At 38.3% G+C, this 25,644-nt stretch overlaps 1 protein-coding gene and 1 long non-coding RNA gene across 2 annotated transcripts in view; one reads left to right on the top strand and one right to left on the bottom strand.

Annotated features, from left to right (window-relative positions):
• LOC144381575 (uncharacterized) overlaps window positions 1-24,712 on the bottom strand; it is a 691,433-nt gene extending 666,721 nt beyond the window's left edge. The window contains exon 1 of the long non-coding RNA XR_013446965.1: window positions 24,579-24,712. This is a non-coding gene — a long non-coding RNA (uncharacterized LOC144381575). The remainder of the gene's footprint in view (window positions 1-24,578) is intronic.
• Window positions 22,993-25,644, top strand: part of HTR2A (5-hydroxytryptamine receptor 2A) — a 58,354-nt gene continuing 55,702 nt past the window's right edge. The window contains exons 1-2 of the mRNA XM_078070370.1: window positions 22,993-23,666; window positions 24,096-24,828. Coding sequence (XP_077926496.1) covers window positions 24,417-24,828 — 412 coding nt within the window. The 5' untranslated portion in view covers window positions 22,993-23,666; window positions 24,096-24,416. The remainder of the gene's footprint in view (window positions 23,667-24,095; window positions 24,829-25,644) is intronic.

The raw sequence follows: 25,644 nt of genomic DNA, 5'->3' as shown, positions 1-25,644 counted from the left end.
CCTATGCAATGCCCAACTGAATACTGTTTACCAAAACACATGTAAGTAGATTAATAACAGCACAATTCATAACGGTCCCAAATCAGAAGCTAACCAAAAGCCTAGTGACAATAAAAAAGAGCTGTGGTCTATTCACACAATAGAATGCTATAAAGCAGTCAATAGCTACATGAAATAAGGACGAATGTCACAAAATGTTGATAATAGCCAAACACAAACTACAGAATGTGTATTCCACTAATATAAAATGCAAAACCTGATGAAACTCATTTTTGAGAGCAGTTACTTTGCGGGGGCGGGGGGCGGGAGGCAGGGGAGAGTGACTGAAAGGGAGAATAAGGAGGATTTCTTCTATGCTGCTACTGTTCTGTTTCTCCATCTGGTCATATGGGTACATTCCGCTTAGGAAAATTAATCATTTGGTACATTATATGTGCACTTTGCTATATTATACAGCATTACAATAAATCAAAGATGTCCATAAAATAGCAATTCTTTGGTAGTTTGAAATTTAAGAACCAAGATATAATTTAAAATATACAAAGAAAATGTGATGTCAGAGTAAATAATAGATAGGGGTTGAGCTCTCAAAAGGAATGGACCCAGGAGATTTAAATTCAGTCTCATCCCTGAACTTCCCAAGACCATCTGTGTGGCATATTATTTCACCTCTTGGAACGTTGTTGCCAGGATTACATAACACTAAGTAAAACTTAATAGTTGGCACAGAGTTCACAGTAAGCATTCATTTCTCTCACTTCCCTGGATTTTAGAACAAAATGTATGTTTCACAACAAAGCAGGGGCACCTGGGTGGCTCAGTCGGTTAAGCGTCTGCCTTCAGCCCAGGTCATGATCCCAGAGTCCTGGGATCGAGCCCCACATCGGGCTCCCTACTTGGTGGGGAGTCTGCTTCTCCCTCTGCCTGCCGCTCCCCCTGCTTGTGCTTGCTCTAACAAATAAATAAAATCTTTAAAAAACAAACAAAAAACAAATATTATTCTTAAATGTAGTATCAATTCAGGAAAGACTACCAAGAAATGTTTAAACCTGTTCAGAAGTAGGTAATTCCAGAGGATTTTTAGATAATTCTAACTTTCCCCGATTGTCTGGGGTGGGAAAGCAAATGGTAGGTGACTAAGCTATCAGACAGACATCTCCAGCAACCATATCCATGCGGTGTGTAATGTGGTATCTGAAAAAACACTGGCTACGACAGTTTTCAACAACCAGGAGCTGTGATTCTAACTCAGTAGGATATCACTAAAATGTGTCATTGAAGGAAAAAATGATCAAATTCCAGCATCAAATTCAAACGCAGCAGAAAAAAAAAAATTGTATCTGGGTATTGAAGGATTTCTAGCTGAATGGCAGTCAGCACTAGCCTGTTTCCATATAAAAGGCAAACCATCAGATGCAGCAAAAACTTGGCTTATGGTTAGTCATAGCACATTGACCGAACATGTGCTGGGTATGGAGTCTCTGGCCTCACCATCCAGTTCTCATCTGGGCTACAGAGGAGTTTTGAAGAGGATTAAGAAGGGCAAAGGTTGATAATAGGACAAATAAGCACAACTTAAAACTGACCATCAATATTTACACAAAGAAGAAAAAAGCAAAGGGCAATTCAGCAATCTCTGTTTGAATCGAAGGATCAAGGATTAAAGAGGAAAATTAGAAGTATATTGTCAACAAAATCAAACCCATTCATCATTTAACCTTACTGCATGTTTTTAGCACCTTATTGGTCCCTTTCTGCTTCCCCAGGCAAAAATGATGCCTCCCTCACTGGCTTTGTTTTTAGAATAGTACAGTCAGGATATCACTGCAACTTCTGATTACAATAATGAAACCATGCCTAGAAATGGAGGAAGTAGAATGGAAGACAAAGGAGTAGCTGGGTGAATAAAGTGGTTTTATATTCCACTATCAGTCTTTCTGTTACTTGGTCACTAGGGTCAATTGCAAATGGCTCTACAAGTCCTGAATCATGACCATCCCCAAAACAGATACTAACAAAATTGAGGGAGTTAGGGCATGTTATACTACCATGAACTACTGATTTATTATATGACAGATTCCTGAATATCATAAAGGATGACTGAAGACAACAGTAAAATATCGTAACTTTGCTCCTTACATTTAAATCTTTAAAAATCTAATTTTCTGCCCTCTCCCAAAAAGTGAATTGATGGCTCACAAAAGTGGGATCAGTCTTATGGCTAAGAAATCCTTTAAAAGATCTGTTTACATGCCAAACTTTCACATGCTACTCAGATAGATGAAAAATTTAAGTTTGACTTATTCTTAGAGTGACTGTAATGGAAAAAAAAAATAGAATTTGAGAATTATAAGGTGATAGAGAATTAGTTCTAAAGTAGAGGTCAGCAGTGTTATCTTTCTGTAAAAAGCCAGATAAACACTTTAGAGTATGTAAGCCAAATGGTTTTTCACAACTATTCAACTCTGCATGAAAGAAGTCATAGCCTATGTATAAGAGAATGAGCATGGTCATTTTCTAATAAACCTTGATTAAAACAGGCAGGGGGCGGTATTTAGCCTGAGGGCCACAGTATGACAACCCCAGCTCTTAAGAATATTAAGATGTGGTTTCCACAGGGGAGGTGGGTAAGCACTAGGTGATGTATGGAAGTGTTGAATCCCTATACTGTACACCTGAAACTAATGTAACACTGCATGTTAACTAATGAGAATTTAAAAAAAAAACTTTAAAAAGATGTGGTAGAATAAGCAAACCACCTTTTACTCAACCTGGCCATGAGTAGATAATATGACTGGCCAAAAGCTTGAGCATGCGTTCTTTGGAAGATATTAAGTTCTTCAAGTCTCCTTATACGGAGAAAAACTAGAAGACCTTCTCGATGTCTAAACACACATTTCACCTGTTTTCATTAGCTTTGGAATTAAAGTATCAAAACAAAATAAATGAAATATAAGGCTTTGACACAATAGAATTGGTATGAAAAGAAAATCTAGTCCGTGGCTGACTCAAACAGAATTCACCTAATGCAACAAAAGACAATTCTAAAAGATGTACTTAATACAATTTTGCCACTTTGTCTTTTCAATGGCACTATTAAAAACTACAAGAAGTATTTTTTTTTTTTTTAAATGGAAGCTCTCTACAGCCTATTGCAACCTTGAACTACCGTATGTGAAAATAGGCTGCCAATTTCAGGAAGAAAGTGGTGTGGAAAACGCCACAAGAGGATGCCTGTGGCTACAGATCTCAAAGCTGGAAGCATCCACTTTCCCAGGAAATAGCCAACTATGACCAACAAGCCCCTTTTTGTAATAAACAGGATAGAATAAGCATGTTGGTAACAGGAGCTTTCCTAAACCCATTTGGGGTAGAGAAGGCAGGGCTGAATAAAAAAAATCAGAAAGTAGCAGCCTGTCACTGAGGCATGGTGTCTACAGTAAATATTTACATCACTGTCCTGCAGTATCCATCTTTAATGGCTGGAGAAAAGTAAAGCTGCAAATCTCATGCACAATGTATGATTAGGAACTTGAGTGAACAAGATGTAAATTGCACTAGACCTATGAAGAAATTCCCTAAGAAAAGGGAAAGAATATAATGTGGGCAGGGGTAGAGGGGACAACTAGCAGACCAAGACTATTTGCTCCTCTCAAAAAATTTCCCTAGAGAAGATTAAAATATTGACTAAACATAGGTCATGGATGTCTAGGTCTTAATAAAGCAAACAGATACATAACAGCTTGAAGTGGTGATTCTGAGATCTTGAGCAATCTCAGGTAAGTTAACAGGGACATCAGGAAGTACAGCAGGAGCTGGCTCAGGGCAACACAAAATACAAAGTAGTCACAGAAGCGTAGACCATATTGAAAATAGCAAAAGCACACACTGCTAAAACACCATAAAAAAAGACAGAAGAGGTTAAAGTGAATAAAATGAAATATTTTAAGATGTAATTCAAGAAAATTTCAAAGGATTCTTTGCCTCTTTGGTTAGATTTATTCCTAGGTATCTTATGGTTTTGGGTGCAATTGTAAATGGGATCAACTCCTTACTTTCTCTTTCTTCTATCTTGGTGGTGGTGTATAGGAATGCCACTGATTTCTGTGCTTTGTTATATCCTGACATTTTACTAGTTCTAGCAGTTTTGGGGTAGAGTCTTTTGGGTTTTCCACATAAAGTATCATATCATCTGCAAAGAGTGAGAGTTTGACTTCTTTGCCAATTCCAATGCCTTTTATTTCTTTTTGTTGTCTGATTCCTGTGGCTGGGACTTCTAATACTATGTTGAATAGCAGTAGTGATAGTGGACATCCCTGCCGTGTTCCTGACCTTAGGGGGAAAGCTCTCAGTTTTTCCCCATTGAGAATGATATTCGCTGTGGGTTTTTCATAGATGGCTTTTATGATATTGAGGTATGTACCCTCTATCCCTACACTGTGAAGAGTTTTGATCAAGAAAGGATGCTGTACTTTGTCAAATGCTTTTTCTGCATTTATTGAGATGATCATATGGTTCTTGTTTTTTCTTTTATTAATGTATTGTATCACGTTGATTGATTTGCAGATGTTGAGCCAACCTTGCAGCCCAGGGATAAATCCCACTTGTGAGGGTTGCTGGAGTAGTAGGGGGTGGAAGGGATGGGGGGGCTGAGTGATAGACATTGGGGAGGGTATGTGCTATGGTGAGCACTGTGAATTGTGTGAGACTATGGAATCGCAGACCTGTACCTCTGAAACAAATAATACATTATATGTTTAAAAAAAAAAAAAAAGATAGCAGAAAAGGAAAAAATGAAGGGGGGAGGAATCGGAGGGGGAGATGAACCATGAGAGACTATGGACTCCAAGAAACAAACTGAGGGTTCTAGAGGTGAGGGGCGTGGGGGGATGGGTTAGCCTGGTGACGGGTATTAAATAGGGCATGTACTGAATGGAGCACTGGGTGTTATACGCAAACAATGAATCATGGAACACTACATCAAAAACTAATGATGTAATGTATGGTGATTAACATAACAATAAAAAACTAAAAAAATTTCAAAGGAATTCAAGAGGAATTTAATCTACACATTAAAAAGGGACACTATGTTATACTATATGTTGGCTAATTTAAGTTAAAAAAATAAGAAAAAGAAAGAGCACACTATGTTACAGGAAAAACTGACAAGAACCATCAATAGCAGTACATTTCCAGGTAAGCTTACTGGACATCAAAAGCTTAAAAAAAAAAAAAAAAGGCACCTGGGTGGCTCAATTGCTTACGCATCTGCCTTAGTCTCAGATCATGATCCTAGGGTCCTGGGGTCAAGTCCCGCATCAGGCTCTCTGTTCAGCAGGGAGTCTGCTTCTCCCTTTCCCTCTGCCCCTCCCCCACTCATGCTTGCACACCTGCACTCCTGCACTCTCTCTCCTATAAAAATAAATTAAAAAGCTTAAAGAAAGGAATCAGAAGTCCTTTGGGCATTCGAACAGAAGGAATAAGACACTTAAAATGGTTGGAAAAAAAAAAAAGTTCACTGAACTCCTACTTCTACACAGCCATCTTCCACCAAAGATGGTAAGAACATACATGGTGTCCTTTTATTGGCAGTAGCCAAGACATGGAATAAGCCTAATTGTCCACTGATGTATAAATGGATGAAGAAAAGGTGATATACACACAATGGAATACTATTCTGTCTTTAAGGAAATCCTGCCTTTTGGGATAGGTGCACCTGGAGGGCATGGTACTAAATGAAGTCAGTCAGATATAGGACAAATTCTAGATGATATTACTTATGTGAGGAATCTAAAATATTCAAAACACAGAAGCAGAAAGAATGATGGATGCCAGGACCTGGGGGACCGTAAGGGGAGGAAAAAAGGGAGGTGTTAAAGGGTACAAACTTTCAGTTATGTAAAATAAGTCCTAGAGATCCACGATATGGCATAATGTCTATAGTTATTAGTATATTGCATACTTTAACATTTACTGAGAGGGTAGATCTTATGTTAAGTACTCTTATCACAAAAAAAGAGGGCAGGAGGAAACTTGAATGTAATAGATATGTTTATGACAAATTGTGTTTATAGCTTCATAGATGTGTACTTATCTCCAAAGCCATCAAGTTGTATATAATAAATATGTACACTTTTATATGTCATTCATATCTGAATGAAGTGGTTAAAGAATTTATGTACAATGTTCAAGAAAATGACAATCTTCAACAAAATGTTCAAGTATAAATATAGACATGTTTTTGAACTTTTAACACTCAGGGAATATAGTTCCATGAGTCCTTTTTGAAGAAACCCTAGAGAACAATCTTCAATCCACAAAGAGATAACCATACAACTATGGCAAAATAGATGTTGGTAAGCATTCATCCCAGACAGATGTGGGGATTATGGTCACAAAATACGATTTAACATTATAAGCCTCAGAAATTCTTAGAAATGATACTAACTAAACCAGAAGGAAAAGCAGAAAAAAAGCAAAAAAAAAAAAAAAAGTTCAAAGTAATAAAAGCATGCTTATTTTATCTTCCTTTATAGGTTATTATTTAAAGCTCTTTAGTAAAGGTATACACAAATACTTAGAAGTCACAAGAGATGTAAAAAACCTTGATCACAGGCACAGATCTGCACATCCTGGGTGCTAAATTTTCACAATGCATTTAGTAAGTATTTTCTCCTAATAGGCTTTGACTTTTATGGCAAATGATCTAGAGAAAGACATTTAATTTTTGTTGAGAAGTTATCTGGAACCAAATCACTAAAACAGTTAAAATTAACACTGATGGAAATGGTGAAAGCAGAGAAACTCAAACTAAGGAATAAAGATATTCCAAGTGAACACTGGGGTTTTTAGCAGTTACAAAGATTGTGGGTTCCAAAAATTCCTACATTTTTTTAAGCCTTGGAAGTTTATATACCTAAATGAAAATTTCAAAACTACAATATTTCATATATATTTATAAATTTCACTTAAATTTTTATTTAACAGTGAGGCACAAGTTTAACAACTGGTGGTTCATAAGATGTAAAAATATTAGAGCTAATTTAAAGAACCCTCTGTTCTGTTCAATTTTATCCTACATTTAGAAAGTTAATACCTATCCTCAAACTATTGCAAGGAAAGAAAAAGGAATGCTTCCAAGTTTATTCTACAGAGCATAACCCTGATACCAAAACCAAAGACGCCATAAAAAAAGAAAATTACAGACCAATAGCTCTGATCAGAGATGCAAAACCCTCATTAAAATATTAGCAAATCAAATTCAATCCATTAAAAAATCATTCAGCACAAACAAGTGGGTTTTCCGAAATGCAAGCATAGTTTGATATCCACTAATCAAAAAGATACACATTAACAAAATGTAGGATAAAAATCGTATGATTTTAACAGATGCAGAAAAAGTATTTGACAAAATTCAACATCTGTTCATGAATTAAAGTCTCAAAGTGGTTTTAAAGAGAACCTATCTCAATATAACAAAAGCTATCTATGACAAACAGCCAACATCTTAACAATAGTGAAAAACTGAGATCATTTCTTCTAAGATTGGCAACAAAACAAGGATGTCCACTCTTACCACTTTTATTTAATACTGGAAGTCCTAACAATAGCAGTCAGATGAGACAAAAGGCATCCAAATTATTAAGTAAAATTGCCCATACTTGCAGATGATATGCTATATATCAAAAACTCTGAAGACTTCAGAGAATTAGAATAAATGCATTCAGTAAAGAGGCAGGATACAAAAATCAGTATACAAAAATCTGTTGTATTTCTATACATTAATAAACTGGCAGAGACAGAAATTAACATCCCATTTTTAGCTGCATCAAGAATAAAATACCTAAGAATAAATTTAACCAGCAGGCAAAAGAACTATACTCTGAAAACTAAGACATGGATGCAAGAAATTGAAGATGAACACAAGTAAATGGGACTATAGGTCATGCTAATGAATTGGAAGAATGTTAAAATATCCAGTTTAACTACCCAAAACAATTTACAGGTTCAATGTAATCCCTATCAAATGCCAATAGTATTTTTCACAGAACTGGAATAATCTGACAGTTTGTATGGAACCACAAAAGGCCCTGAGTAGCCAAAGCTATCTTGCAAAAAAAAAGAACAAAGGTGAAGTTACCACACTCGCAGATTCAAACTATACCACAAAGCAAGAGTAACCAAAACAGTATAGTACTGGCACACACTATGAAATGGACATATTCCTAGAAACCTACAATCTTCCAAAACATAATCAGGAAGAAACAGAAAATCTGAACAGCATAATTACTGGTAACAAAATTAAATCTGTAAATAAAAAACTACTAAAAAATAAATGTCCATGAATTCAAAGGTGATTTCTACAGAAAATTTAAAGAAGAGTTACCTAGGGGTATAGGGGCACCTGGCTGGCTCAGTTAGAAGAGGATATGACTCTTGATCTCAGAGTCAGGAGTTTGAGCCCCATGTTGGGTGTAGAGGTAACTTAAAGAAAACTTAAAAAAAATAAAGAAGAGTTACCTATTCTCCTCAAACTATTCCAAAGCATATTCCTGATACCAAAACCAGACAAAGACACTACAAAACTACAGGCCAATATCCCTGATGAACATAGATGTAAAAATCCTCAAAATATTAGCAAATCACATTCAACAATATATTAAAGGATCATTCACCATGATCAAGTGGGATTTATTCCATGGATTCAAGGATGATTCAATATTCACAAATCAACATCATATACCACATAAAGGATAAAAATCATGATCATCTCAATAGATGCAGAAAAAGCATTTGATAAAATTCAACATCCATTTTTTTAATAAGTTCTCAAGAAAGTGAGTTTGGAGTAAACCTACTTCAACATAATAAAGGTCATGCATGAAAAACTCTCAGCTATCATCCTCCTCAATGGGGAAAAGCACCTTTTCCTCTTAGATCAGGAACAAGACAAGGATGTCCACTCTCAGTACTTTTATTTAAGTTAGTACAGGCATCCTAGCCACAGCAATCAGACAAGAAAAATAAGAGGCATCCAAATTGGTAAAAAGGAAAACTTACTATTTGTAAACAATACTTTGTGTAGAAAATCCCATGGATTCCACCAAAAAACTACTAGAATAAATAAATGCATTAAAGTTGCAGGATACAAATGAATACCCAGAAATTGGTCTCATTTCTTTACACTAATAACAAAATAGAAGAAAAATTAAAAGAACTGTGTTTATAACTGCACCAAGAGAATATGTAGGAATAAACTCAACCAGGTTAAAGACCCTTACTATAAAAACCCTGAAACATTAAAAAACTGAGGATTACTCAAATAAAACCATATTCCATACTCATGGATTGGAAGAATGTTGTTACAATGTCCATACTACCCAAAGCAATCTATAGATTCAAAGCAATACCCATCAAAATACCAATACATTTTTTTACAAAACTGGGAGAGATTATACTAAAATTTGTATGGAACAAAATAGACTAACAAAAACGATCTTAAGAACAAAGCTAGAGACGGGGCTGGGAGGATGGGTTAGCCTGGTGATGGGTATTAAAGAGGGCACGTTCTGCATGGAGCACTGGGTGTTATGCACAAACAATGAATCATGGAACACTACATCTAAAACTAATGATGTAATGTATGGGGATTAACATAAAAAAATTAAAAAAAAAAAAAAAAACGAACAAAGCTAGAGGTACTACAATCCAAAACAGACAATAGTAATAAGAACAGTATGGTATTGGCACAAAAACAGACATAGATCAGTGATACAGAATAGAGACCCCAGAAATAAACCCACACTGATATTGTCAATTAATCTGTGACAAAGGCAGCATGAATATACATACCATGGGGAAAAGACAGTCTGTTCAGTAAATGGTGTTCAGAAAACAGGACAGCTACATTTGAAAGAATGAAACTGAAGCACTTTAACACCATAACAAAAATAAATTCAAAATGGATTAAAGACCTAAACATGACACCTGAAATCATAAAACTTCCAAAAATGTAGGTAGTAATTTCTCTGGTGTTGGCCATAGCAACATTTTCCTTAATAGGTCTCCTAAGGCAATAGAAACAAAAGCCAAAATCAACTATTGGGACCACATCAAAATCTAATGCTTTTGCAGCACAGCAAAAGAAACCATCAACAAAAAGGCTACATATTGAATGTGAGATGATATTTGCAAATGATATAACCAATAAGGGACTAATATCCACAATATAAAGAACTTCCATAATTCAACACCAAAACAAAAATGTGATTAAAAACTGGGCAGAGGACATGAATAGGCATTTTACCAAAGAGGACATACAGATGGCCAACAGATACATGCAAAGCTCAACATTACTCATCAGGGAAATGCAAATCATAACCACAATGAGGTATCATCTCACACAAGTCAGAATCGCTAGTATCTAAAAGACTTAGAAATAAATAATGTTGAGGATGTGGAAAAAAGGAACCCTCATCCACTGCTGGTGGGAATGTGAATTGGTACATCCACTGTAGAAGACAGTATGGAGTTTCCTCAAAAAACTAAAAATAGAAATACCTTATGATCCAATAATTCCACTACTAAGTATCTACCCAATGAAAATTAAAACACTAACTTAAAAATATATAAATCCATGTTTTCTGTAACATTATTTGCAATAACCAAGATATGAAAGCAACCATAGCGTCCTCTGACAAATGTCTAAGGAAGATGTGGTATGTATATACAATGGAATAGTATGCTGCCATAAAAAAGGATGAGATTGTTCCATTTTTGACAGTGTGGATGGGCCTACAGAGTATAATGCAAAGTAAAAAGTCAGAGAAAGATATATCATTATTTCACTCATATGTGGAATCTAAATTTTTTTTTAAAAAAGGCAGAATCAGACTTATATACACAGAAATCTGATGGGTGCCAGACAAGAGGCAGGTGGGAGATAGACAAAATGGATGAAGGAGTGGGAGATACAGGCTTCCAGTTATGGAATAAGTCATGGAAATAAAAGACAACATAAAGAATACATTCAATGATACTGTAATAGCATTGTATGGTCACAAATCTTAGCTACACTTGCTAACGCAGTATCATGTATAAACTTGTCAAAACACTATGTTGTACACCTGAAACTAACGTATCATTATAGGTCAACTATGCTAAAAAAAAAAGCTTCAAAAGTGAAAAAAGCTATCTCATTCTATGAATGTGTCTTTTCTAAAAATCACTGAAATGCTTAGTAGTGGAATTGCTGGGCCCTAGGGTAGCCCTATTTTTTAACTTCTTGAGGAACATCCATACTATTTTCCAGAGTGGCTGCATCAGCTTCCATTCCCACCAACAGCGTAAGAAGCTTTCCCTTTCTCCACATCCTTGCCAACACTTGTTGTGTTTCCTAACTTGTTAATTTTAGCCACTCTGACTACTGTGAGGTGGTATCTCATTGTGGTTTTGATTTGTATTTTCCTGATGCCAAGTGATGTGGAGCATTTTTTCATTTGTTTGTTGGCCATTTGTAGGTCTTCTTTGGAGAAATGTCTGTTCATGTCTTCTGCCCATTTCTTGACTGCATTATTTGGTTTTTTTGGGAGTTTGACAAGTTCCTTACAGATCTTGGATACTAGCCCTTTATCTGCTATGTCATATTTGCTAGTATCTTCTCCCATTCCGTAGGTTGCCTTTCAAGTTTTGATGACTGCTTTGCTGTGCAGCAGCTTTTTATCTTGATGTTCATTTTTGATCTTGTTTCCCTTGCCTATAGAGATGTGTCTAGCAAGAAGTTGCTGTGGCCGAGATCACAGAGGTTGCTGCCTCTGTTCTCCTCTAAGATTTTGATGGATTCCTGTCTCACATTTAGGTCTTTCATCCATTTTGAGTTTATCTTTGTGTGTGGTGTAAGAAAATGGTCCAGTTTCATTCTTCTGCATGTGGCTGTCCAATTTTCCCAACACCATTTGTTGAAGAGGCTGTCTTTTTTCCATTGGATATTCTTTCCTGCTTTGTCAAAGATTAGTTGACCATAAAGTTGAGGATCCATTTCTGGGTTCTCTAATCTGTTCCACTGACCTATTTGTTTTCATGCCAGTACCATACTGTCTTGATCACTACAGTTTTGTTATATAACTTGAAGTCCGGAATTGTGATGTCCTCAGCTTTGGTTTTCTTTTTCAACATTCCTCAGGCTATTTGGGGTCTTTCCTGGTTCCATGCATAAGGGGTACCTGCACCCAATGTTCATAGCTGCAATGTCCACAATAGCCAAACTGTGGAAAGAGCCCAGATGTCCACTGACAGATCAATGGATAAAGATGATGTGGTATATACGTACAATGAAATACTACTCAGCCATCAGAAAGGATGAATACTTAACATTTACATCGATGTGGATGGAACTGGAGGAGATTATGCTAAGTGAAATAAGTCAGAGAAAGACTATTATATGGTTTCATTCATATGTGGAATATAAGAAACAGTGCAGAGTATCATAAGGGAAGAGAGGGAAAACTTCATGGGAAGTCATCAGAGAGGAAGAAAAACCAGGAGAGACTCTTTAACTATAGGAAACAAACTGAGGGAGTTTGCTGGAGAGGAGATGGGTAGAAGGATGGGGTAATTGGGTGATGGGCATTAAGGAGGGCACATGACAAGATGAGCATTGGGTGTTATACACAACCGATAAATTACTGAACACTACATCTGAAACTAATGATGTACTTATGTTGGCTAATTGAATTTAAAGATGCCAAAATAAAAAAAAAATTACTGAAATGCAATTATCCAATCTTCACTTTCACCTTTCTATTCTGAGAATTCACCTGCAATCCAGCAAACACACTAAGTATTTGGCTAAAGAATACAAAAATACTAATTCAAAGGGATACATGCACCCCAATGTTAATAGCAGCATTGTCTACAATAGCCAGATTATGGAAGTAGCTCAAGTGTCCATGGACTGATGAATGAATGCAATGGAATATTACTCAATAAAGAATAAAATCTTGCCCTCTGCAACAACCTGGCTGGAGCTAAAGTGTGCTATGCCAAGTAAAATTAGTCAGAGAAAGACAAATATCATGTGATTTCACTCATATGTGGAATTTAAGCAACAAAACAAATGAGCAAAGGGGCGGGGGGGGGGGGGAAGGAAGAATCAAAGCAAGAAAGAGAGTCTTAACTATAGAAAACAAACTGATAGTTACCAGAAGGGAGATGGGTGGGTGGATGGGTTAAATAGGTGATGGGGATTAAGGAGGGGACTTGTTGCGATGAGCACCAGGTGATGCATGAAAGTGTTGAATCACTATATTGTACACCTGAAACTAGTACTGCACTGTTGGTTAACTGGAATTTAACTAAAAGCTTAAAAATAAGAACAGTATAAAAAATAAAAGGGAGCTCACGAAAGTGAAAATTTGGCTTTTCTGATATACAGTTTTACTCGTGAGGAATCAACACTTCCTATTCACATTGACTAATCTGTGGTTACTGAACGCACTGGAATATAGAAGAAGTATATGGTCTACCCATTTTATTCTTCAAAATTCAGATGAAGAGCTCCAACATGGGTCCAAACCAAGGGCACAATCAGGCCACAGTGCTAAAAGATACAGCCTTCACTGAAAGAAGCAAAGACATTAAAAATTTGTCCTCTGAGCAGTGAGCACTCATTTGCTTTTTTGATGCATTTCCTCTCATATGCTGTTTTCATAGTGCTTGTTCAGTAAAATTGGCCCAAAGGGTTTTTCTCCCTTGGAAATTACCTCAACTATAAGTCTCCCCATCCCCTACTACTCCCCCCACAAGGGTTAAGTTGGAAATGGAGTGGGCACAGAGGAGAGGTCCAACAGTTGTTAGGCAGGACTCTGATCACACAAATAGAACCCTCACAACCCATTCTGGATCACTACATACCCTAGTTAGGCATAAGTATATTTGCCAGGAATAATCCTCCAGCACATATCACAGACAGCTACCAGGGTGGCTGTATCCACAGTTGGTGCCAGGACAAAATTTGGGATCCTGCCTAAGTATCTTTGAGATACTTTTTACCCAATAGGCATCTGCAAAATTTTATGAGTTAATTCTTTGGGATCAGCAAATATATTTGCCTCAATTAGTTCTGTTTTTCTTAATCTTTTTTATTTTCATTTTTTAAACATCCATTTAGAGAAAGAGACAAAGAGCACACACATGAGTGGGGGGAGAGGCAGAGGAAGGAGGAGAGAAGCAGACTCCCTGCTGAGCAGGGGAACCCCACACAGGCCAATCCCACAACCCTGAGATCACGACCTGATCTGAAATCAAGAGTCTGATGCCCAACCGAGCCACCCAAGTGCCCTGTGCTTTTCTTCTAAAAGGTTATCCTCTCGCCCTATAGTTAGTCTAAATAATGTATTTATTTATCTCAAGCCTAGGTCATGTCTGGTAGTAAGTTAGGTATTTCAGGAAATATACCTGGTAAGAATTTATCAAGTGGCCTCCTTGTGACTTGAAACAAAGTCAGTGCCCTTTGATGCACCTCAGTATGACTCAGGTACCATAGCCAATCTGACTAAAACACAGCTAGAAATAGGTAAATCAAGTAAGACTTTCCACTAAGAGACTAGACAGTCTTTTTCCTAGTCTGAGCAGAAATCCTTATTTAGAAAGGAGTCCATTCCAAAGAGTCCCAATGAAGTGGTTAACCACATTGCCCTGATCGCTTTTTCCACAAGGATGGGCAGGTGGCAGGACCCAGACTGACCCAGTTCAAGTACTCCATTCTTCCAGCCATCTCGATTGGTTCAGAGATAGGCATATGAACATCAGGTCCAATCAGGGTCTTTGCTGCATGTGATAAAGGGCTATCAGTTAAGTCCTTTTTCACAAGCTTAAATATTGGGAAAAAATGGCACTGTCAACAGCCATCTTTCCCAGCTACTTGAAGGAAGACATCTGCAGTAAAAAGAAAACCAAGTCAGCCCAGAGGAAAGCTAATTCTAGAGACAGAAATACAGTCTGCATCTTTTTAGCCCCTAGATCTTGCCATGTTTGAAGTACCAGCTCTATTCCTGGACTTGTCAGTTACATGCGACTCTCCTTTTGATGCTTTTTTGACTTAGATGTATGCCACTCGCCAATAAGATCTTGAACACTACAACTGCTATGCCTTAAAGGAACAAGCTATTTTTTAAAATCTCACCTTAAAGCCAGTGTATCTCAGTCATGGTAAGGATATAAGATCATCCCTGGCTCTCTTCCTATGACCTTTAATCATTAAGTAATAAATAATTACCTTGTCATAAACTTTACATAAGGCTCAGAAAACTTATAAAATCCAAAATAAAAATGACTCTAACTCCTTGGCCCAGATTGTTGTGACCATTTTAATGTGTTTCCTCTCAGTTTAAAAAAGACATACAGGTTCCTAAAGGTAAGATAATATTCCAGAGGGGTCTTCCTATCCTATTCTTGTTTAACATTAACATGTGAGTAGTTTCCCACATAATGAAAGACTTTTCAAGTATATGACTCTCAAAAGCTTCTCATTAGTTCATTTGCTCTATTTTAAGAAAACCATCCCATTTACAATTGCACCAAAAGAGTAATATACCTTAGAATAAGCTTAACCAAAGAGGTGGAAGACCTATACTTCGAAAACTAAAACATTGATAACGAAATTGAAGTGGACACAGATGGAAAGATATTCTATGCAGATGGATTAGAAGAATGTTGTTAAAATGTCCATACTACCCAAAGCAGTATACAGATTCAGTGCAATACCAACAGCTTTTTTCACAGAACTAGGAGGTTAAAATTTGTATGGAATCATAGAAGACCCCAACTAGCCAAGCAATCTTAAGAACAAAGCTGGAAGTATCACAATTCCAGATTTCATGCTATACTACAAAGCTGTAGTAATAAAAACAGTATGGTACTGGCACAAAAAGTAGACATGTGAATCAACAGAACAGAATAGAGAGTCTAGAAGTAAACCCATGCTTATGTGGTCAATTAATCTAGGACAAACGAGGAAAATGGGGAAAAGACAGTCTCTTCAATAAATGATACTGGGGAAACTGGACCAGTTTCTTACACCATACACAAAAATGAACTCAAAATGGATTAAAGACCTGAAACCAAACAACCTGAAAAAAATAGGCAGTAATCTCAGACATCAACCACAGAAACATTTTTCTAAAGGTCTCCTAAGGCAAGGGAAACAAAAGCAAAAATCAACTATTGGAACTACACCAAAATCAAAAGCTTTTGCACAGTGAAGGAAAGTAACAAAAGAGCAACATAGTGGATGGAATATATTTACAAATGACATATTTGACAAGGGGTTAATATCTAAAATATATCAAGAACTCCTCCAACTCAACACCAAAAAAGACAAATAATCCAATTAAAAGCTGGGCAGAGTACCTGAATAGACCTTTTACCAAAGAAGATATACAGATAGCTGACAGACATATGAAAAGATGCTCAATAACAATCATCAGGAAAATGTATATCCAAACCACAATGAGATATCACCTCACACCAGTCAGAATGACTAGTATCCAAAAGACAAGACATAACAAGCGTTGGTGAGGATGTGTAGAAAAAGGAACATTCGTGCACTGTTGTTGGAAATACAAATTGGTACAGCCACTCTGGAAAACAGTATGGAAGTTCAAGAAATTAAAAATAGGAATACTGTATGAGCCAGTACTTCCACTACTAGTTATCTACTCAAAAAATAATGGAAACACTGATTTGAGAAGATCTATACACCCCTCTATTGCAGCATCAACAATAGTCAACAAATGGAAGCAACTCAAGTGTCCATCAATAGATGGATAGTGTTACATATATACAAAGGAATATTACTCAGCCATAAAAAATGAGATCTTATATTTTCAACATGGGTGGACCTAAAGGTATAATGCTAAATCAAGGAAGTCAGAATGAGAAAGACAAATACCATAGGACTTTACTCATATGTGAAATCTCAGAAACAAAAACAAAAGTACAAAAAGACCATTAAATACAGAGAACAAACTGGTGGTTACCAGTGGGAAATGGGTGGGGAGGGGGTTGGGTGAAACAGATAAAGGATATTAAGAGTACACTTATGAGCAGCACTGGGTAACATACAGAGTTTTTAAACCCTTCTGTTGTACACTGTATGTCATACTTCATTGTAAATAAAAATTTTAGAAATGTTTTATTCTCTTGGCTCCCAGGACAACATATTCTGATTTTTCTCCTTATCACCCCCACCACCCCAGTGTCCTTGGCAGGTTCCTTCTCATCTCCCTCACCTCTAAATGTTGAGGTATCTCTGGGTTCAGTTTTCAGACTGCTTCTTACTCTCCTTCGATAGGATGACATTTCTTAAATATCTCATGACTTTCAATACCATCTATATACTCACAATATCCTAACTTATATCTGCAGCCTGGACCTCCCATTCTCCTCTGGATCCTTACATTCAACTGTGTTATAAGACAGTTATTTGTTATATCTCCAGTTTAACGCACCCAAAACTGATCTGACATCTATCCAAAACTTGTATGCTAAATCCAATGGACTCATCTATGCTTTCATCTTAATAGACATCTCAATGTAGTAGACCTCAGGCTTTTTCTTGAAATCAGTTTTTTCTTTTGGGTTCTAGGACACCAGACTCTTAGTTGCCTTACCATTTCTCAAAGGAATTTTTTTGCTGAATCTTCTACCTCTTTCAAACCTTTAAAATCCATCCCTTCTCTTCAAATCAAGATCATTCCAGCAATTATCTCCTGCTTCTATTGCATTGTCCACTTCTCCCTTTCTTCTGGATCATTCCATCGCAAAACCATGTTATAATGTATCCTATCTTGAAAAATCCTCTTTGCTTCTTATCCCATCAGTTATAACTCCATTTGTTTTCCAAGAAAAATCCTCAAAGTAATTGTCTACACTGTCTACACTTACCACTTCTTCCTATTCCTTTTTCTTTTATCTATGTTGTTGAGCTCTTACTTCAACTGCTCTTTTTTTATGTTACGTTAATCACCATACATTACATCATTAGTTTTTGATGTAGTGTTCCATGATTCATTGTTTGCATATAACACCCAGTGCTCCATGCAGAACGTGCCTTCTTTAAAACCCGTCACCAGGCTAACCCATCCCCCCACCCCCCTCCCCTCTAGAACCCTCAGTTTGTTTTTCAGAGTCCATAGTCTCCCATGGTTCTCCGCTCCCCCTCTGATTTCCACCCCTTCATTCTAATCAAAGCCAAAAGTTTCCATTTTGACAAACATGATGGTCCTTTCTTATTTCTCACACTCAGCTCAGCAGGAGTGTTTGACAGTTGAGTACATTCCCCCCGCCACTGTCTCTCTCTACCGGACTTCTGGGATACAACTCTGTGTCCCTCCTTACTCACTGGCTGCTCCTTCTCCTTCTGCTTGAGTAGTTCCCTCTAGATTTCCCCAACCTCAAAATACTGGAGTACTCCAGGGCCCATTCCTCAAACCTCTTTTCCTTTCTCTATTCCCACTCACTCCCCCTAGATGATCTCACCCAGTTTCACACTTTATATACCAGCAACATGCCATTGATCACCAAGTTTATACCTCCTCCCTAAACCCCTGTACTCCTACTTGCTACCACCAACTACTTAAGTGCATGAATTAAGGCAAGAGTATAGCACTCAAAGGTTGTCTGTTATTTTTATGAGTATTGTTAAACTGAATACCCCGTGGGAAGATTTAAAAGAAAAGAGTCAGTAGCTAATTCCAAGTAGTTGCTTCTTTTGACACAAGTCAATGGTGTAAGAGAAGGCAGTTTAAAGCCTTATTTTCCAGGCATGCAGTGATCAAGCAATCTGGTTTGTCCCAAACCTGAGAACTGGAACATCCAAAGGAAGGAATGGATTATTTATCATTCGGGAAATCTTCTATGAAAATTTGTTCTCATTCTCAGACTATTAATAAGATTTGGACAGCATAAATCTCAGGGACAGATTCTTAAAAAAGAACATGGAGTTTAAGAATTCCATGCAGCCATTTCAAAATAAAATCAGATATAGGCCACTGAGCAGAGGTAAAGGTCGGCATGGTCTTGAAAAGAAACCTAAAAAGAACAGACCAAGGATCTAGTCCATGTTTCTTTGAACAAGAGAAAATAAATTATTTCCCAAATATCCAGGCCACATAACAGTTTTTCAGACTACAATCCATAGAAAGTTTATGCACAGCAACATGGGTAAATCTCACAAACATATTATTGAGCAAAAGAAGCCAGAACCAAAATGAGTATATACTACATGCTTCCATTTAAATCAAGGTTAGACGAACATGAGAGAACTTCCGCAAGTGCGGGTGGCTATCTTGATTTGGGGGATGGTTATACAGGTGTATAGTTGTCAAAACTTGAACTATATACTTAATATCTTCACACTTTAAGTTGGGTTACATTTTACATTCATTAAATAAAAGGGTCCTGAAATCAGTGTTCTAGGGCATAGATGGGGAGTGAGCAAGTTAAGGTCAACAAATTTCTTCACTGCACTATCTCTCACCGCATTTAGTATGTTAATATACACTGTAGATCTCTAAGAGGAGGCTATAGGATGCATTATGTTCCAGGCTTACTCGCTCAAGGAATTTCCTTCACACATATACTAACATCTGTAAGGTGCTAATGTTTCAGAAGCCACTAACTTTTAACTGGAAAAAAAAATTAAGGGCTACAAATATCGCCACAGACATTAAAAAAAAAAAAGTCAACACCTGATTTAAGCAATTCTCTTAAACTGTTTGCAAAACATATCCCTAAAGAAAGTCCAATTGGGTACTCAAGAAACTGTGCCACAAATAACTTTCACTTTGGGGTTGTTGACCTTAAATTCCCTATGGAAGTAGATAGTAAAACCAGTTGTCTATTGAAGAACTTCTAGTTTCTGAGAAGAAGGTATTCATCAACATACAATAATTTTGTTTTCTGTGAGACAATCAACTCATCCAGAGTGGCACTGAAGCGTTAAAACACAGGTTTAAAAATATAGGCCTTAGGTTCCCCAGGAAGCCGACTCTGAGATAGACTTGTGTGTGGGAGATTGATTGCTGAGAACTCCAGACCAATACCTGCAGGGGAGTGAGAAAGGCAGGACTAGGGAGGGGGAGGAGATTAACTGTGATGCAGTCTCAACAAAGGCCTGGACAGATCGCATGGAAACTCTGGTACCAGGACATCCTTCAGCAGTGTCCAGGCTTGAGGCAAGGAAGCCAGACTTTTGTATCCTCACAACAGACCAGTTCTAGTCTGGCTGCTCTAGAGGAGATGCTTGACTATGGGGAAGGTGGCCTCTTCGGCTGAGGGTAATTTTCACAGCGAGAATCAGCTGAGAGCCATCAGTCATCAACACTTCCAGCTGCAGGGAAATGAGCGTCTGTCCCAAAGGGGGACCTGAGCTGCATACCAGTGTTCACTACAGCAGGAAATGTACATCCCTCTTCGAAACTCGAGAGTGTCTGACCTCCAAGAAACCATTCCTCCCAAATCTAACTCCCATGCTATTAATAGACAAGCTCTGTTTAACTATTACTAGCCAGAGGTCTGATTTTTGAACATATTCCTTTGTCCTGAACAAGTATTCATAAAACTACAAATAATCTCCAATGGCTACTAACAAAATTATTTCACAATATAAACCATACAGCAAGGAATTCATTGACTAGCTTTGTCATGATTGGAAACCTGGCTGTCCATGAAGACCTCAAGCCTGAGAACATCAGATTTCTCCAAGAAAAACACAGCAAGCCATAAAAATTTATCAAAAAGCCTTAATTTTCTAACATAATTTTTAACATTTCCCTTTGCCCTCTTTAATAAAATTTGGTATCCCATTGCACAAATAAAAAAGGAAGTAGGGTTGTTTCTCCCTGACTATGCTTTTTAATATAGGCTGTCAACTCATTTATTCTTTCAAAATGCATTTACTGAGAACCTGCCATTAGGAGATACCATGCTTGGTCTTGTAGGTAGAGAGAGAACTAAGAAGTCCACCGACTAATACAGACAGACATGTAAGTTATTAGTCACACATTTCATTCAACAAACAGAACTAAGCACTATGTGTATTACCATTAACAAGACAAATGTCTTTGCCTACATGCAAGGTGAGACCTGATAGAATAGAAAGCTTCTGAAGGTACCATGGTCTTTGCCTACACTGGGGAAGGAGAGCCATGGAAAGTGGATATCTGTAAACCAAGGATTAGCCTTTACAGAGCACTCACGTTTACACATGCCTGGTACATTTCAACTCTCAATCAATCCTCTCATGTATTACCTTTATTTACAGATAAGGAAATTAAGGCACAGAGATGAAGCAGTTTAGTCAAGGTCACCCAGGTGGTGAGTGGCAGGAGTGGGATTCAGAGGACTTACCTTTAGAACTGAGCCTTGACAACTGAGTAGAAATTTGCCAGATGGATACTAAGAGGGGGTGGTGAGAGCATTCCAGACACAGGGAACTATAAGTACAAATGCTTTAAAATTATCAACCTGCAAGTTCGTCTGCATGTAGCCTGCTTATAAAAGAAAACAGGAGTCTAGGCTGGGAAGTGGGAGCAGATAGACAAAGTGAGGGACAAAGATAGGAGTTGTGTTCCATTCAAGGGAGGGGCTAAAGGAATGGAAGCACAAATTGATTACAGTGATGTCAATTTTGTTTTAATAACAGGATTTTTTTTTTTTTTAAGATTTTATTTATTTGACAGAGACAGAGAGAGCAGGAACACAAGCAGCGGGAGTGGGAGAGGGAGAGCAGGCTTCCCACCGAGGAGGGAGTCCGATGTGGGACTCCATCCCAGGACCCTGGGATCATGAGCTGAGCCGAAGGCAGACGCTTAACAACTGAGCCACCAAGGCGCCCAACATCAAACAGGATTAATAAAAATGGCTAACATAAAGAGCATCCTATAAACATGTGGGTTTAAGTATTTATATGCATGACCCCATTTTAGTTTCACTACCACCTTGAGGGAGGTACTACTATTATTCCACTTACAAGAGAGAATACAGAGTCTTAAGGAAGACAGCTCGATTGTCCAGGGTTCTACTGTTGGACTTACAGAGCTGGGATTCAAAACTAAGGAGCTGTAATCCAGAGCCTGGGCTTTCAGCTGCCTGCTCAAGATGCACAGCAATCATACTCTCCTCCAAGAGATGGCACAAAGGGCAAATTCCCACGAGGGAGATGCTCTAGCCCAGATGACAGGTAAGATGTGGGCTGGAGGATAGGAAATCTGTGTACACGCAAGTGGCACTGGAGACTAAAATCTGGCAGCAAGAACGAAGGCAGAGTCTTGGCTAACAGCCAGTTGTCTGAAGAGATGCTGATTCCATTGACTGAGAGAATGGGTGGAGATAAGCACCAAGAAGCAGGCAGGGGGATGGGAGAAAGATGCAGAGGTCAAGGTCTTCTAGAGCACAGATGAAGGTCTCAGTAGGCAACTGAATTTTTAGGTCAAGAGCTGAGAAAAATCACCTGCTAAGAAGGTACCGATTTGTCCAAAGACACATTGAAAGCACACAAGTAACAGAACTTGTCTAGAGAGAATGTGAAGATAAAGGAAACCCCCCACTCTTCAGGGAAGAATCCTTTTTTCATCTAAAAATAAGGAGATCTAGTGTGTATACATATATACAACTTACGTATCTGCCACATAGCTGCAGTCTTTAGAAACCGGAGAAGGTTTTTTTTTTTTTTAAACAAAGAAGGCAGGAGGTCTTTAAAATGCTCTCTGAAAAACTTCTCTTCCACATGTGAGGTTTTGTATTACTTCTAGGTAAGTTTATTTCTGGAGAAAATAAGTTAGTTGAATGGTGCATGCTTTTAATAAGTAAAACTACTACTAATAGCTCGAGTACCGCCCAGGAGGTGCTTGGCCACCCTGAGCCCAAGTCGCTGGCGTCGGTAACTGCACTTCAGGCATAAGCACTCTGGGCTCTGGGTGGAAGTTCTGCATGCTTCCAGCGCTCCCGGGATATGCCGTTTCCTAGCCTTATTTATGTGCTCTCTTCACACTAAGAACCTCACAGCACAGCTTACCTGCCTTAGCCATCTGCATAAAAGGGGATTTCTAACGTAACAAAACTTCCCAATGTTGACGTGTGAGGGGAAAAAAGGAGAGAGAGAGAGAGAGAAACAAGGGGAAAAAAAATCCAGCCTGTTTGGTCCGCCCTCCCTGGCTGTTACTACCTTGCAGTTTATGACATACAGATAGAGGGAGGTCTGGGGAAGTGAAGGAGGCAGCCCGAGAGCCGGTCCATTCCCGTGGAAACCACGAGTCCTCTAGCACAGGCAGCTAGCTCTCCCTACTTTCCTGAGGGATTTCTTTTGTGTGACTTGGAGAGGGGCTCATGAATGATTTCTGAACGTGCGCCTCGCTCAGGCAAGCCGCACAGGGAGGGAGTAACCCAGCCGAGTGGGGGCAGAGCCAGCAAACACAGACCGCGCAGGGCTGGAAGTGGCTCTACTCTTGCATGCAGTTTTTGAAGTCAGCAAAACAGAAATCAAATTACTCTATTATGCCTGTGGACACTCGACAAGAAGGGACTCTACCCTGGCTTAATTACCATGGGAGATGCAGCAAGTCACAGAACAGCAAAGTATGTCTCATGTGTGGACCCTGAAGACAAATGTAAGTTCTCACGCTGCTGTATTTTATTTCGTGTTAATTTTCTTTCTGGCTTGAAATCACGCTTGGCCAAAACGTTATCATTTCAATGAGAATTTCTAGTGTGGAAAGTTGTTGGCTAATCTTTGCTTAAGACTTTTCTTCTTTTATTAACTAAGCATAATGCAAATGGAAATTCCCGACAGCAACTATGGCAATTCAGCCTAGAGACTGAGAACTATAACCCCAAGTACATCCAATTACTATGGGATTAACACTGGATGTATTTTTAATTGACTTTCTTCATGTAGAATGCATACCACCCCACTGTTTTTGGATTGCATGCTGTTTTAATACCGCTGTGGCTAAACTAGTCTGATCAACATAACCAACAGAATGAGATAGAGCTCAATGAGATTCCTGGTAATTACAAAACTTTTCTTTTCTGGCCAGGATCACATTTTTCTCCCTGAATGCTCAAAACTCTGCAACTGCTAGGTTAAAAAGTTCATTCTGCTTTTTTTGACCTTGCTTTGAAGAAAAAAAAAGAAAAACTAAGCAAGACTCCACTAACACCATGAAGGCAGGAGATACAAAGAGCCCCTGCAGTTCAGCTCCCATTGTAATGATGAGAGAAAAAAGGCGACCAAAGGAGCTCAGCATGTATACCGGCTTCAGTGTGACCAAGCGTGGGGACAGAAAGATGGATGGCGAGCTGAGGCTATAACTTGGTAGTTTTTCTTTACTTCATCTGCTACAAATTCCGGCTTAGAAATGGATATTCTTTTTGAGGAAAATGCTTCTTTGAGCTCAACTACAAACTCCTTAATGCAATTAAATGAGGACCCAAGGCTCTACATCAATGACTTTAACTCCGGAGAAGCTAACACTTCAGACGCATTTAACTGGACAGTGGACTCGGAAAATCGAACCAACCTTTCCTGTGAGGGCTGTCTCTCACCACCATGCTTCTCCTTACTTCATCTCCAGGAAAAAAACTGGTCTGCTTTGTTGACAGCTGTAGTGATTATTCTAACCATTGCTGGAAACATACTCGTCATCATGGCAGTGTCCCTAGAGAAAAAGCTGCAGAACGCCACCAACTATTTCCTGATGTCACTTGCCATAGCCGATATGCTGCTGGGTTTCCTTGTCATGCCCGTGTCCATGCTAACCATCCTGTATGGTGAGTGGCATTAGCCTCCCAGCTGCACCCACACAGAATAGACAGCATGTGCATGTTATGAGCAGATGAGCTGGGGCTCAAGGGACAAACTAAACACAAGGGTTTATTTATAGACAAGGGTCTACCATGGTACACTAGTTAAATCTTAAAGTGAGCTTTCACATATGGAGAGATCAGACAACCTATTATCCTTGGAGAGTTTTGTGCTTTGAAACACATACATTTTATGTAGTCACTTTAAATGCCCCCCAATACAGTCATAAAGCAGTAATTTAGCTGTCATTCTGAATCCACTTGATTTTCGCTTCTATATATTCCCAAATATTCCAGCCTTCAGGACACAACACAGTTTTATCTTTGTCACACAGTTTTCAGCACCTCTAATGGAGTGGTAAAACCTTCCCAATTACCTTGGAACATGTGCAGGGAGAACATTAGTGGTACAGTGGGTTTACTGTTAAAATATGGAGATTCTGCCTTCGAATAAATGAATTACTGCAGTTTCAATTGTTCCCTACCCCAGAGAAGCTAATTTAGAAGTGTGCCTTTGAATTATACCCTCAACTCTTTAAAAATACATATACATCAACTCCTTCAGTCTTGTTTGGAGAAGGGTAGAAAACAAATGGAAGACAATCTCGATTTCTTCAACAGTTTGAGAGAGTCAAACCCCTTAGCAAGTCAGCAAACACTGGGAGAGCTTCAGCAGGAAGCAGAATGTGATGCTCTTTTCATATTATGAGTAATACAGCTGGATTTCTTCTTTAAAAAAAAAAGTATTTAGGCTGCTGACACAGGCACATAGCAATCACCCAG

The sequence above is a fragment of the Halichoerus grypus genome, chromosome 4, assembly GCF_964656455.1.
Source record: "Halichoerus grypus chromosome 4, mHalGry1.hap1.1, whole genome shotgun sequence".
Classification (NCBI taxonomy): domain Eukaryota; kingdom Metazoa; phylum Chordata; class Mammalia; order Carnivora; family Phocidae; genus Halichoerus; species Halichoerus grypus.
This window is presented reverse-complemented; position numbering and strand designations above follow the sequence as displayed.